This window comes from Emys orbicularis, chromosome 3, assembly GCF_028017835.1.
Source record: "Emys orbicularis isolate rEmyOrb1 chromosome 3, rEmyOrb1.hap1, whole genome shotgun sequence".
Taxonomy (NCBI): domain Eukaryota; kingdom Metazoa; phylum Chordata; order Testudines; family Emydidae; genus Emys; species Emys orbicularis.
In genome coordinates, this window is record NC_088685.1 from 158,739,816 (window position 1) to 158,756,164 (window position 16,349).

A 16,349-nucleotide genomic window follows, 5' to 3' on the forward strand; every position below is an offset into this window, starting at 1 on the left:
AAGAGGACAGTTAAAATTTTACATAAAATAAAAACTCAGCATCACCACTTCCATTTGAATAGTTCAGATATTAAAAATCCTACGTTGTCAAATTCTGCCCGTAGACCACGGTACTCATGCTTGGCTTGCTGCAAGTCCTGGTTCAGTATGATCTCCTTGGCCTGCTGAGCCACTGTCTCTAAGGCACGGAGCTGACGTAATACTTCCTAGAAATGTAGAAGATGGGGGAGGGGGAGGGAGGAGGGGAGAGAAACACACTCCTGTTACATGTTTCTAGTCAAGTTACTATAACTATTAACACTGGAAAACATGGGGGAGGGACTGTAAATAGTCTCTGTAAATAGTTACTAATTACACTAAAGCCCTCTCTTACAGAAGCAAAAAGAGTTTAAAAACCATTTTTAAGTAAAGCATAAATTCTGTTATGGCCACTAATGGCCATGACTCAGTTTGGCCAATCAGAGTAGCCTACTGAATCTGTTACACCAATACAGGTGGATCAAAAAAATACTAGCAAATAATGGAATGAAGCTTATATATCAATTCAAAAGTAGATCTCCATAACAACATTGAGCATTACAACTAAGCAACCAGACTAATCCCCAATAATCATGATCCTTTGGGGGGAAAAATTCCCTTCTTTGCTATGATTACATGTTTAACTTACTGCTGTAAAAATGTTTTTTGTGAGGAAACTGCCTTAGTTTTTTTCATTTTGACTTACCATAAGACTGAGTAGCAACAGAAGCTTGGTAGAGGGGCATTCACTCCTCCCGCCTCAGTTCTGGGGGAGCAGAACTTCACTAATGCACACCTCCTAAGATCCTTAGGAATCTAGCCCATCTCCTGCAATCTTTAGGAGATGCAAAGTAGATATCCATCCAGGTATAATTAGTTTTTGAGGCTTCTTCCCAGCCCCACGGTCCTTATGGTTGGGGCTCTACATGAATTTGAGAGGGGATTTATGTGGGGGAATAGGGCTATGAGGGGCACAGGACTTTTAGTAGAGGGTGTTGAGGTTGGTAAGGAAAAGAGAGAGCTAAGTGGGGGAGCAGAAAGTGGAGGAAGATAGGGAAGGGAAAGCACTAGTGGCGTCTCCTGGCAACAAACCTCTCTGCCAAACTTCTCTTGGCAGCAGTTGCAGGACTCCCCTCTAACAAATCACAGCAGGTTTGTCAGATGGAGAAGGTAGTGAAGTGCTAGTGCTTCCCCTCTGCTTTCTCCTAAGCACCCTCCTATCCTCCAGCAAGACACCTGCTCCATCCCATGTCCTCAAGTACCCCCACAGCCTGTTCCCACTCTCATTGCCAGCCAGAGACCCATCCTATGAAGTCCCCAACCCTTTTGGATCCCAGTGATCCATTTCCCCAAATCTTTATGTCTCCCCCACTTACCCCCAGCCTCTCTGCCCTCATACCCTTTCCAAAGGCCCACTCCTACCCTGGGCTGGCCTGCCAGGAGCAGAAGAATGCAGGTGGGGAGGGTCACACTCAGGAATAAGTGAGCCAATTACTAGCAAAATGTTCACACTTTTTTTCTGATTTTTTTTATCATCTAACAATAATTTGGGGGGGAACAAATTGGTAGCCTGCCTGCCCAGCCTACCTTGAAGAAATACGGATACACTTCCTCTTACCAAGTTATAACCACCAGACTACTATTATCAACAGGTAGGGAACATGGCTTTAGTCAATTTAATTCGTGGTAGGCCAATAAATTGTTTCACTAACAAATGCAGATCCATCCAGCTGCCAAACTAAAAGAAAAGAAAAAATCCAAATAAAAGTAGCAAGGGAGAGTGTGACAAAGGAGAAAAAAATGAAAGCGGGAAGGTCAGAGTGGAGATACTGAAAATATTTTCCCACTAACTTACCCTCAATTTGAATACGAGCTACTAAAATTTGCCCCTTAGTAGCAAAATCAGAATATCATGTTACAAAAAAGTTATTTTCCTTACACTAACTGGTTTCTTTTGAGATGTTTTGGCTACATGGATCCTGCTCTAGGTGTGCATGTGCCCCATGTGCATGAGATTGAGTTCTTTTGGGTTGACAGTGCACAGTGTAGCATCAGCAGGTATCTTAATATGCACGCGCACACACACGCACCCCCCTCACACACACATAACACCTGCGGGCAAAGCAGGCCCAGCCACTTCTCAGCTTCTTTGCCAATACAGAATCCCAAAACTAATGGATTTCACAATAGTAGAGGAAGAGGACTGGTCATGGAGTCCATGTGGGCAGAACAGCCAGAAGAACCAGAATTACTGTAAGGTAAGTAATTGGAGTTTTGTCTCCCAGTATCTGTTAACATGGATCTCACTTTAGGTGACTAGCAGTTATCTCCCTATGGAGGGGGATGTCAAGAGTCTAATTTACATAAAGACTGCAGGACTGCCCTAACAAACTGGGCATCAGATCTAGTAGTTGCAACTAGTGAGTAGTGCTGAATAAAAGTATGCAATGAGCTCCAACTGGCTCCCTAGCAAATTTCTGACATAGGAACCTTCCTCAAGCATGCCCATGTCACTTGGGGCCTAGTATAGTTTGCTTTAATATGAGAAGGTGGATCTAATTTATTTAGTTCACAGTCAAATATCCATTTCAAAAGTCTCTGGGTTGAAATAATGAGCCCTCTAGACCTATCCCAAATATTACAAAAAAAGTTCTAGGCCAGTTATGGAAAGGCTTTGTTCTATGGAGGTGGTAGAAAAGTGCCCTAAAGACACCACTCATATGAAGTTTTGCCTCTCCAGGAGTCAAATGAGGTTTGGGGGGGAACTCTGAGGGTGTATGCACTGATGCAAACAAAAGCCTGAGACCACTCTGAATAAGAACCTAGGGCAAGATCAAAGAACAGTCATCTTGTCTTTGTGAAATATAGTAAAAGAGGTCCTGCCATTAACGCCTAAATCTAGCTTATCCTTTGAGCGGAGATAACAGCCACCAAAAATCCTGTCTTGATAGAGAGGTGATAAAGGCTCTAACAGGGACAGGGGGGAGATCATTAGGTCCAGGAATACAATACTTTGGTCCCAGGAAGGTCCCTCACTTGGGGAAGTGTAGTTGCTGTAGCCAACTACACTTGAGCACCACAATCTCCAGCCCCAAGTTGGAGGCCACTCTTTCAAGCAGCTCCTGGTGGGCACGGAAATCGTCGGGTAGCAAAAGGTTGGCAGGTCCAGCCACCGCCTCGTCAGGGAACGAGGCAGCCATGAGTGTTGCAGCTGGTTCATCCTCGGCATAGCCAAGGCCTGGCCCTCAGAAACTACCAAGGGTGCCTGGAGAGAATATGAGCACGGCATGGGAGGGAACCCCCAAAGGGTCCAATACAACACTGGGGTGGCCATTGGGTGGATGGCCAGGGACCCGATGGCGGGCCTGCTGAGGGCTCTGGCCCATAAGACCAGTGCTGATGATGCCGAGGTGCTCGATGCAGAGTTGGAGCGGCATGGTTCCAACGCAGGGCACAGGGCAGCCTCCATCAACATGGCTTTTAATCAGATATCCCTGTCTTTAAGAGTGCGAGGTCTGAAGTTTTTGCAGATCCTACACTTCTCTTTAATATGCGCCTCTCTGAGGCACTTAAGGCAGCTCGTGTTCAGGTCACTAATAGACATAGGTTTGCTGCACCCAGCCCATGGCTTAAACCCCAGGGACCGGGGCATACCCCGTCCTTGAGGCTATGTCCCTAATGGGACTCCGCTCCTAAATACTAACTACTAACACTACAGTAACGATATACAAGAAAAACTCAGAGTCCAAAGTTAGAGAAACCACTATCGGACTTGTGAAAACAAGAAGCGTTCCAACAACCGTCACTGGTGGAAAGAAGGAACTGAGAGGGCATGGGGCCAGCAGGGCCCAATGTACCAGCGCATAAGCACAGGGCTCCAGAGGTTGCCAAAGCCGGCCCTAGGGGGTGCGCACACATCAAATATGGAATCGACATGAGCAAGCACTCAAAGAAGAAGAATCCAATCTTGCGTGCCTGAGGCACATATGCACCTAGAGTGGGATCTACATGGACAAATACTCAATGAACAACTTGTTCACTCTGGTAACAGCAGTCTGGAGGCAACTTTAAACTTGTGAAAAAATGGGTCTTGTCTTACCTTTTCCCGTTCTTTTCTTTTCTCTTCTAAGGAGCGACGATTAATTTCAACTTCGCTTTGCCATTTCAGTAATCTTTTCATGTTTTCCTCCATCATTTCAGTCTATAAAAAGTTTAATCATAAATCACAGTGATGCAAGGGGAATATTTATTATTTGTACTACAATAGCAATCCCGCCCCCGCAATCAGGATTGAAACCCCACTTTAGTAGGCACTGTTAAAAAAGAAAAAAAAAAAAAACACATACATACAAGGAAGTCATGGTCTCTGCCCCCAAACTGCTTACAGTCTTCCATGACCTAGTGAACACCCACACAGGTATCCCATCCCAAACTGATAACAGATTACACTTGGCTATAGTACAAGTGTGTGCTAAGTTTCAATAAATGAGCAGCAAAAACTAGAAGTGTTTAGGCACAGGAGATAAATTCAATGCAACTTTCAATTTACAGTGAATCAGCACATTGATTCAACTGAAAAAAATTAGTGAACTATTTTGAACAGCAAGAACAGAACAATTTTCATTGTTTAAAGTAGGTTAGACTGAAATTTTAAACTGAAAATCAATATGCTAAGAATGTCCTTTTTAGAGGAAATTCTCCTATTAGAAGTGTTTCAGTTTATCTGTCATTTTATTAAAATAATATATTGCTTGTAATTTTGGTGGTTTATAAAGAACTAGAGTACACTGAAACCCCATTTAATAAATTCCCAGTGTAATTTCTATTGTGAAAACAATCTGCTGATAAAAGTCTGAAAGTTGCCCAAAGCACACTACTATACATTTTCTCAGAACACAATACTACCGTCGCTCCTTTGCCTCTTACAGTTTCATTGTATTCACAGCATGTTAGGGAGACTTACAACCAATTTACCAGAAAGCTGTCCTAGCAGAATAACTGTTTTTCTCTCTACAGAACACATTTTTATTTTCTGAAATCTTTACTTTAAGACAAGTAACTATTTTTAAAGGTAATAAAAAAGTGAACTGCTGATAAGATTTAAATCATCTTCATGGTTGGATGCTTTTAAAGCAAAAGATGAACAATTTACTTGAATATAATTTTAAAAGGATGTGAAAAATGCTACTGGCATATGTGGAGATATATTTCATTTTAATTTATGCTTTATTGAAGTGAGGAACTATGCAGAAGAAAAAATGCTGCTTTTGCTTTATTTCTTAGTAGTTTAACACAGTACAGTACTGTATTTGCCTTGTGGGGGGGGGGAAGGGAAAGGGGGTGTCTCTGCTGCTGCCTAATTGTGTTCTTCTGGTTCCAAATGAGATTTGTGTGGTTGACTGATCAGTTTGTAACTCTGGTGTTCGTAACTCTGAAGTTCTACTGTACATTATGGAGCCACCATGAGCAAGCACATACATAGTTAAGCTTTGTTGGAGAACTGTGTAATGAATTGTGTTAGTCAAATATGTACTAAGTAATGTTAGAGAAATTATTATATATAATACTATAAGAAAATAGGAAGGAATTTTTGCTTTTTGTATGTATTTCTGCTGCTTTAGATCATCAGATTTTGCTGAAACAGTCTGTAAATCAGAAAACTGGTTTGTGTGTTTCATATATAAAGTTCTTGACCAAGCAGATAGCAGGGTAGAGAAGAGAGCTGTTAGCTTTCAGTAAGTCAGGTACAATCCCTCATCCTCCACCCGTCCATTCGACCAGCTAACAAGTAAAAACTCAAGACCACAAAAACAGATGAGTAAAAAGAACAAAAATTGCTGTAATGTAAGTACAACTGCATGGAGCCAGTGAGCGTGACAGCAAGGAATAGATGCATTGGGAACTAACTACACAGATATAAGTAAGTTTTAGCAGGATAAGCAAAAAATGTATTAATTTGGGTTAGTTATTGTGATTTATGCAGGAGAATCTTTTAATTAGGGGGTTAGAGTGGAATATATACGGATAAAGACACAGATGAGGTAGCTTGCTATACTGAGTCTGCGCAAAGTTACAGAACAGAGGATTAAAAAAATAGATGATTGACATAATAGTGGAGAAGATACAGAGGAAAAATAGCCAAGCATAGCAGAGATTTGAAAAGAGTCACCCTGTCCCCAAGAAAGATAACTTGAGCATTTCCTTTTCTTGCCTTATCTTTTTTTGAATGTTTATGTAATTCATAGGTGATAGTAGCATTTTCTGAAAACATATATAATAAAGGCTAAAATAAATTGTTTCAGCCTAAATTGAAGTGGATTTGGTTCTCACCCAACAGGTTGACATTGGCATTTAAAGTGGAACTAAAAATCCCTGTTTCACAGTATAATAAATTTATCTACTTTCCAAGTTTAGCAGAGTTACACTTTAGATGACATTAAGTTTCTGCATAAAATAGTTTCTTACTTTGCCAAAGAAAACAATTAAAAAAAAAATCACAATATTAATAAAATTCACCACTTGTTCTCTCACCTTTTTCTGGGTTTTGAATATTCCGGTGGCAACCCACCCCAGACTCTTCATATATTCCATATTTAATAATATAATTTGTAATTCAGTCAGATTTCCAACTCATTTAAAGAAGCTAGACTGTAATAAGAAAAGCTCTTAACAGTCACACCTAGAGGTTATGGTGACAGAGTTATGCCAGTAACTCAGGTGATTTATAAGTAGCATCATTGTGACATCAGAAGTAGCAACCAATCAATCTTTCCTCTGCAATTTGCTCAGTAACTCAGGTGATTCATAAGTAGCATCATTGTGACATCAGAAGTAGCAACCAATCAATCTTTCCTCTGCAATTTGCTATCAGTCACTGAAGTGGAGAGGGCCTATTCACAGGTCAAAAGTTCTCATTGTTAAATTACTTGAACATCTGTATACAAACATGGTAATAACACTGGATTGGCTCAATGTCCCTGGCCTCAACCTACTCCCAGCCAAGACCTTCTCTCAATGGGGTCCTCACAGAGGTAGCAAAGAACAGCCATTACCGTACCTCTCCAGAGGGAAATTCTTAACCCCCATTCATATGATGGTATAATCTTCAGCATCCTGTATATAGGATGTAGGAAGCAGCAGAATTTTCTAACATTCTTAAGTAGGCAGCAGAATCTGCATGCATATATAAAAACCCTGACAGCAAAGGGTAGGTGACAACCATCACATCTACAGAAGACACATGTGGTGGTCCCTTTCCCCATGGCAACATAACTTCTTTAATCTAAGTGTGTATGGAGGGGCACAAAGGGGATGGGAAAAGAGTTAAGCGAAAGATAAATATGAAGAATCATGGAATCCATGACTTGCATGAGCTACAATGTTCTACCAAATGCACAGGAAAATTGTGGAGCTGCAGCAATTGGCAGAGGCCAAAACATTCAGCTGAACTTCCCCATGTTCTCAGGAATTCCTGTAGCCCCTCAGAGTTTCTCCACTAATCTCAACTCAGAGTGCCTGCAAAGTTCAGAAGCTCCACCAGAACCTGCAGTGCTCCTGGTAACAACAGAACCTGAGGAATACAGACTGGTTAACCCCTATCGTACTTCTAAGCACTACAATGTTTCCTGTTACTTAGCTCCCCCGTTGTTCTCTGCATAACACCGGGGGCTCTCTGCCAGCTTTCTTTCTTTGCATGGAAAAGATTTCAAAATGTCTAAAAAAAATAATGAAGAAAATCCCCAGGCAGAAACCAAACCAAACAAATCATTAAAATCTGTGAGTAAAGTTGACAGTACATGTAAGTGTTTTTTTACATTCATAATAATGCTGCAGTTATTAAAAACAAACAAAATCAAGCATTAGAAACCAAGGTAATTCAGAGTTAAGATCAAAATAAAAGACAGCCTAACATTTGAAAGTAGGCAAGTCCCTCTGCCCCTAAAGCAGGGGTGGGCAAATTTTTTGGGCCACATCGGGGTGCAAAACTGTATGGAGGGCCGGGTAGGAAAGACTGTGCCTCCCCAAACAGCCTAGCTGCTTTACATATTTCCACAACAGAAATATATCAGCCATGATGCCTAAGCTCTGGTAGAATAAATGCTGAATGAAGCAGGAGAATCCATATTAACCACTTATTAAACAGGCCCTCACACAGTCATATATGCACCTAACTGGATGAAGATCTAAAAGATTTCAGCCTTTGCAAATTAACATGTCAAAGTACGTCTGACATTCAACATAGAGAGCATAGCAGCAGCCTTAGAAGCGGGTGGTTCAGAGAAAAATATAGGCAGATGAATCTGCTAGTTCAGATGTAAGTCTGTGACAACTGTCAGTAGGAACACAGGATGTGTCCTAAAGACGCTTTGTCCGGACATAAGATAGCATAAGTTGGGCTTTGAGCAGGGAGTTGGACTAGATGACCACCTGAGGTCCCTTCCAACCCTGATATTCTATGATGATATGACCCAGGGCCTGAAGCTAGTCTCATTGCTTTACCCATTAAGTACATCTGGAGCAGGGCTTCTCTAGATTTGCAGGTCCTGCAAGTGAAGGACTTGCAAATAGCACATTTTCCAGGGATATTCCCCCAGACAAAATAAATATTTTAAATGCCAAACATTAAAGGGTATAGTGCCCTTGTTTGATGGGCAGTATGTAAATCCAGGGGACTTAGAAGAAGCCATCCTGGCACCAGAAAGAAATAGCTATTCTGGTTAAAAAACCAAAATGCCAATGGGCAACAACTAACCAGCCCTATCTATACTATGCACAAATTTGAAAAGAGCCACTTATTTTGTTAGCACTGCTCACTGCCCATGTTCTTCTCGAAGCCAGGAGGCATGAGAAGAACTGAGTGGCGGCTGGCCTGCTCCACCCTTTTATGCCCTTGGTGCAGGACATGAGGCCGCTCAAGGTGCATGAGACTCTGAACATGGGTGAGTGGGGTACATTGCACACCGTCAGCAAACTGTGCATATGGATAACCACTCGAAGGGGAAAAAGTTACAAAGGGATAGCAGTGGTCTGTTCACTAAACCGATAATACACTGGCTTTTACAAATTGTCCTAGAGCCAGTACAAAAAGCCCTTGATCAAAACACCAGTTCAGTATGGAGACCTAATCTTGCAAACTCTTATGTGAAGGACTTGAAAACAACACATTTTCCAGGAAGAAAGATTAGAGGCTAGAGTCACTGATGAGGCAGAGTTGAGGTTGTTTGAGAGCCTTAATGATACATTTCCAAATTTTTAAATGTTGCGATTTACGTTTAACTTAAAAATACAGGAAATTCAAAGTTAATACTTGTTAGTTTTAATTACTACAAATTTATTGTAAGGCACTCTCATTCTTAACTCGAGTTTACCCAAGTATTTAGCCTGCGATAGTTTAGAATCCAAGTAACTTTCCCCTGAATTTATGGTAGTTTAGGCTGAAAATGTTAAATTATATGACAGTGTCCCTTTAAGGTCACAATTGGCCACCAGGTGTCATTCTTGCTCTATGTAATATTATTGGTAGGGACTACGGTCCATTTTGGTCAATTTTACCGTCATAGGATTTTTAAAACCATAAATTTCATGATTTCAGCTATTTAAATCTGAAATGTCATGGTGTTGCAATTGTAGGGGTCCTGATCCAAAAAGCTGTTGTGTGTGTGTGTGGGGGGGGGGTCACAATATTATTGTGGGAGGGGGCGTTTGCGGTGCTGCTACCCTTACCACTGTGCTGCTGCTGGTGGTGGCGCCGCCTTCAAGCTGGGAGGCCGGAGAGTGGTAGCTGCTCGCTGGGAGCCCAGCTCTGAAAGCAGAGCTACTGTCAGCAGCAGCACAGAAGTAAGGATGGCATGGTATGGTATTGTCACCCTTACTTCTGCGCTGTTGCAGGTGGGGCACTGCCTTCAGAACTGGGTGCCTGGCCAACAGGCACTGCTTTCTGGCTGCCCAGCTCTGAAGGTAGCACAGAAGTAAGGACCCTCAATTTGAGAAACACTGGTCTCCCCCATGAATCTGTATAGAATAGGGTAAAAGTACACAAATGACCAGATTTCATGGTCCGTGATGCGTTTTTCATGGCTGTGAATTTGGTAGGGCCCTACTGGAGAAGATGTTCCAGATCTTCAGTGAATCATGCCCAAAGGCATGAGTCTGCAAGATGCTAAGTACCTGCTAAGAAGTGCTTGGACCCTTGCAGAAAATGGCAAGCTAATTAAGAACTTAAGGTTGTCCAACATAATGCATACTTTCAATTCATTATCCTCAGGATGTTCTAAGAAACATTATTCAAGTATCTTGAATCTTGTAAATATGACTGAATGTTTGACACACACTACTGCTAACAATAATTATAAAAGCAGCCAGAAGAGGCCTGGTGCAACATGGTACAGTACCTGGGCAGTACCTTGATCATGTTGTGCTGTCATTCTATTCAATTCATCTCTAATTTTGTGCAAAACAGAATCTTTTTTCTGTGCATTCCAATTTTGTTTTCTCCAGCTGGAGTTGAATTTCTTGAAGTTTGTTCATATGGAATTTCTTTTCTTTTTCTTGATCTTGTAGCAGATGTTCCAGTTCTTGAACTCTAAAGCTTAATTCTTAATTTAAAAGAAAAAGGATTAATATGATGCCTTCTACTTAAAAAGGTATTTACTGTATTAGTACTTTAAAGCAGCCTACACATTCTAATTAGACATATTCTATGCACTTGATAAGATGCAAATAAAAAAATAACTACTTAATAACTGCTTATCAGGTTAAATATGTAGCAATATAAAAAATTTTAAACATCTATTATCAAATTAGGAAAATTGAAAGGCCTTTAAAAGTCTAGTTGGCACAATTTAGGTTTATTTTTTGAGCTTGGATAGTGACTGTAGATCAGTTTCACTTTGTTTTTTACTAGCTTCATTTTCTGATTCTTATGCATTGGCACAACATCGCAGCGTTTAGGCCACAAATTTTGCAGAGGCTCTTTGTCAGGGGTTCTCAAACTGGGGGTCGGGACCCCTCAGGGGGTCTTGAGGCTATTATGTGGGGGGTCACAAGCTGTCAGCCTCCACCGCAAACCCTGCTTTGCCTCCAGCATTTATAATGGTGTTAAATATATTAAAAAGTGTTTTTAATTTATACGGGGGGGGCACACTCAGAGGCAGGGGTCACCAGTACAAAAGTTTGAGAATCACTGCTCTTTGTTTAGAAGAACTACCTCCAGTGGAATTTTCTAAAACGTTATTGAAATATTTCTATTTGGTCTTAAGTTTTGAAAAAGCTGCTTCTTAAGAAAAACTATTACAAACCTGTGTTTTGGGCCAAATGTAACCAAATAGTGTTCATTTAACTTATTCAATGCATGTCTCCCTTTTTGGAAGGGGCTTTAGTAAATATAATATAGGGTCTTTTTTTCACATCACTAAAACACTGCGTATCTAAAAATCAAAACTGCTTTTGTCATGATACACATGTGTGTGTTTGGGGAGGCTCAGAATCTATAGTTTCTTTTCCACAGACTTCAATGGAATTTTGCACATGAAGAACAGTAATCATCAATTTCAGATTATTAGCATGTGAAATAAATGATCTGATCATTCTTTTATGAAGACTTTTCCACTGGTACTCTATCTGCAAACAAACAGATGGCAGCCAATAGCAGTTGAGAATTTTCCTTTTTTCAGTCATTGACCCTTCACCCTGCCCCATCCCCTTCCTCCTCCCCCGCCCAACCCCCCAACCAAACAAAAAACAACAAACTTCAGGCTTCCAAAGCTGAAACTTCATCTTAGGTTTGCAATTAACTTTACGATGTGACCGTGTATATAAACTAAGCCTTGAATGAAAACTCTTCCCATTTAAACTAACGGTAAGCAAAGGGTGAGTGTTTGAATTGAGACAACTATCCTGCAGAACAGCATTACCATTTAAAAAATTATCTTTTCCGAAGACCATTTGCCAACGATTTTGGCTTAATTGGATTAAAGTAGAAATCTAAGAAAGGAGACCCATCCATTCACTGAAAAAAAAAAAGGAGGATACAGACACTGTCCCAAACACTTCCAACAATGTAACAAAATTTACTGACAGAAAATCTGAAGACCAAAGACAGGTGGCAGAGCAGAAGACATGAAATGGCCTTAAGTCACCGGTCACCTTATCTGCTGAAGATAAGGTTCATCCTATAGTGTTCATTAAATGTTTACCAAGACTTCCAAGGGGCTATTCTGCACAGCTGCACTGACACTATGGCTACACTACAGCTTAAGTCGACATAAGTTGTGTTGCTCAGTCGTGTGAATTAGTCACCCACCTGAGCGACATAACTTACACAGAATTAAGCGTCAGTGTGGACAGCACTGTGTCGGCAGGAGACATAGCTACCACCGCTTGCGGGGCCCGGAGTAATTAAGCCAGCGGAAGATCTCTATCCCATCGGCTTAGAGTGGCTACACTAGAGAGCTTAAGCTTAAGCTCTCTAGTGTAGCCGTAGGGGGGATGGTGGGGGGAAAGACTTCTCATTTGAAGAAGCTCCAGATGCTCATTCTACTATGGTTTTAGTTTAACCAGGCAAGGATCTCCATGAAAAATGACTTCTTGATAGAACAGATTACTCTACAGGATCTTCCAAAGAATTAAATTCAAAACCACAATAAAACAAGTCAGTTTCTTAGCTCAGTTAATTTTTTTCATACTGGAAAAACTTTATAAATCAATAAAATAATTAATAAACATGTACATAGTGTTTTTTACCCAGAGATCTCAAAACATCTTACAAGTTGAGTAGGTATTTTACCCCTATTTTATATATAAAACAGTCTTCAGTGAAGTCCTTAAACACAGAGGGTTTTAATTATCTTTAAAAAAATAAGATGTTCTTATTTACAAAATAGATTTAAAGTCATAACTACACTTGCAAGATACCTTGGTTCTGTGTTTTTAATTGCTCGATGACAGAAGAATTATTACAATTGTCAAAGAAACTGTTGTTGAAATCTGTCTTCTTTGATCTTAAGCCACGGTGGCTAGGAGTTGCCTCTTGTTCCCATGGAGAATGGGAAAAGTAAAACTTCTCTTTAAAGGGGTTTCTTGACTGCTGGATAAAGGACAGCTTGGTGTCTTTTCTTGTTGCCACGAGAACACCGATGAAGAAGCCTGATGCCGAGCAATCTCTCTGTGACTCTTAGTACTTTGAGGATGAGAATGATTTATTTTCCATTTAAAAAGAGGGGGGGAAAGCATATCTACCTTTACACAGCTGACAATTCATAAGAGAATTAATTCACTACTGTATGGTGGAAATAAGATAGGGTAATTGGTCAAACTGTCAGTTACAATTTTTGATAACAGAGTCAGCGACACAGATCATCCATCAACACAAAGTACTATATGATTCACACGAGTCTGCTTTTATACCCCCAGCAGTCAACTGACTGGAATACTTTGCCGATTAACATCACAGGCAGCTGAAGAGCGTTGGGAGAGTACTATCTGCAATTCAAATATATCTAAGCTGGCCAGCATCTCAAGGACAAGAAGTTTGACTTGTGGTTCCTTATATTTAGTAGAGCAAGTTTTTTGTTTTGTTTTTTAAGAGAGGCATCCTATCAATTAACATTGAGGTACCTTCCCTGCACATTCCTCACGATCAGATCAGTTTTGTAAAGCTAGCTGTTGACATGCATAATATTCATTTTTGTACTTCATTCTAGACTTACTGTAAATTAGTTCTGATCCTCATTTGTGTTCTGTGGACAAATGTAGCTACATTTTAGACTATGGGCTCTATTCATCTCCAAATGTGTGGTGATCCCATTAGCAAGAATTCTACATGCAAATCATTCCACACACAAGAGAGAGACTCATTTATTTGCACTTACTTTTACAAAATACCTGGACTCAAAAAACATGTTTTGGCTCTAATATCCGATATTTTTCTGTCCCTAAACCTCTGACTGCCAGAAGCCGGGACTGGATGACAGGGGATGGATCACTCAATAAATTGCCCTGTTCTGTTCATTCCCTCTGAAGCATCTGGCACCATCCGGAAGCCAGGATAATGGGCTAGATGGACCATTGGTCTGATCCAGTAGGGCCAGCCTTATGTTCTAAAAATACAAAAAAGCTGCTATTGGTACTTACAGAACTTGGTTTTCCAATACATCTAACATTTGAATGGGGTTTTTGACTAAAGCACTAAGGGCCCCAATACTGTGTGATTATTTACATGACAACAATATGTTTAAAAAGTCCTTTTTGTGTATTCTAATTAGTACTAACTTTTCAGAAATGCTGCCAGGAAATTAACCATACCCACTGCTTACTCTTCTTAAATCTATACTTTAATCTCAGGTTTCAGAGTAGCAGCCGTGTTAGTCTGTATCCGCAAAAATAACAGGAGTACTTGTGGCACCTTAGAGACTAACAAATTTATTAGAGCATAAGCTTTCGTGGGCTACAACCCACTTCTTCGGATGCATATAGAGTGAACCATATATTGAGGAGATATATATACACACACATACAGAGAGCATGAACAGGTGGGAGTTGTCTTACCAACTCTGAGAGGCCAATTAAGTAAGAGGAAAAAAACTTTTGAAGTGATAATCAAGATGGCTCAGTACAGACAGTTTGATAAGAAGCAAGTGTGAGAATACTTACAAGGGGAGATAGATTCAATGTTTGTAATGGCTCAGCCATTCCCAATCCCTATTTAGCCCTGAGTTGATTGTGTCTAGTTTGCATATCAATTCCAGCTCAGCAGTCTCTCGTTGGAGTCTGTTTTTGAAGTTTTTCTGTTTTAAGATAGCCACCCGCAGGTCTGTCAAAGAATGGCCAGACAGGTTAAAGTGTTCTCCCACTGGTTTTTGAGTATTATGATTCCTGATGTCAGATTTGTGTCCATTAATTCTTTTGCATAGAGACTGTCCGGTTTGGCCAATGTACATGGCAGAGGGGCATTGCTGGCACATGATGGCATATATCACATTGGTAGATGTGCAGGTGAACGAGCCACAGATGGTATGGCTGATGTGATTAGGCCCTATGATGGTGTCACTTGAATAGATATGTGGACAGAGTTGGCATCGGGCTTTGTTACAAGGATAGGTTCCTGGGTCAGTGTTTTTGTTCAGTGATGTGTGGTTGCTGGTGAGTATTTGCTTTAGGTTGGGGGGTTGTCTGTAAGCGAGGACAGGTCTGTCTCCCAAGATCTGTGAGAGTAAAGGATCATCTTTCAGGATAGGTTGTAGATCTCTGATGATGCGCTGGAGAGGTTTTAGTTGGGGGCTGAAGGTGACAGCTAGTGGTGTTCTGTTATTTTCTTTGTTGGCCCTGTCTTGTAGGAGGTGACTTCTGGGTACTCGTCTGGCTCTGTCAATCTGTTTTTTCACTTCAGCAGGTGGGTATTGTAGTTTTAAGAATGCTTGATAGAGATCTTGTAGGTGCTTGTCTCTATCTGAGGGATTGGAGCAAATGCGGTTATATCTTAGAGCTTGGCTGTAGACAATGGATCGTGTGGTGTGTCCTGGATGGAAGCTGGAGGCATGTAGGTAAGTGTAGCGGTCAGTAGGTTTCCGGTACAGGGTGGTATTTATGTGACCATCGCTTATTAGCACAGTAGTGTCCAGGAAATGGACCGCTTGTGTGGATTGATCTAGGCTGAGGTTGATGGTGGGATGGAAATTATTGAAATCATGGTGGAATTCCTCAAGGGCTTCTTTTCCATGGGTCCAGATGATGAAGATGTCATCAATGTAGCGCAAGTAGAGTAGGGGCGTTAGGGGACGAGAGCTAAGGAAGCGTTGTTCTAAGTCAGCCATAAAAATGTTGGCATACTGTGGGGCCATGCGGGTACCCATAGCAGTGCCGCTGACTTGAAGGTATATGTTGTCCCTTCAAGGTATATGTTGTCCCTTACAGACAACCCCCCAACCTAAAGCAAATACTCACCAGCAACCACACATCACTGAACAAAAACACTGACCCAGGAACCTATCCTTGTAACAAAGCCCGATGCCAACTCTGTCCACATATCTATTCAAGTGACACCATCATAGGGCCTAATCACATCAGCCATACCATCTGTGGCTCGTTCACCTGCACATCTACCAATGTGATATATGCCATCATGTGCCAGCAATGCCCCTCTGCCATGTACATTGGCCAAACCGGACAGTCTCTACGCAAAAGAATTAATGGACACAAATCTGACATCAGGAATCATAATACTCAAAAACCAGTGGGAGAACACTTTAACCTGTCTGGCCATTCTTTGACAGACCTGCGGGTGGCTATCTTAAAACAGAAAAACTTCAAAAACAGACTCCAACGAGAGACTGCTG

At 41.1% G+C, this 16,349-nt stretch overlaps 1 protein-coding gene across 2 annotated transcripts in view; it reads right to left on the minus strand.

Annotated features, from left to right (window-relative positions):
• Positions 1 to 119: 119 nt before the first annotated feature.
• LOC135876881 (centromere protein F-like) overlaps positions 120 to 16,349 on the minus strand; it is a 91,542-nt gene continuing 75,312 nt past the window's right edge. For both annotated transcript variants that reach the window (XR_010561321.1, XM_065402247.1), the window contains 3 exons: positions 10,410 to 10,613; positions 4,118 to 4,219; positions 120 to 206 (listed from right to left, as the gene is read on the minus strand). Coding sequence is in view for 1 of the 2 variants with exons in the window: in XM_065402247.1 (XP_065258319.1) it covers positions 10,459 to 10,613 (155 nt within the window). In the remaining variant the exon portion in view is untranslated. The remainder of the gene's footprint in view (positions 207 to 4,117; positions 4,220 to 10,409; positions 10,614 to 16,349) is intronic.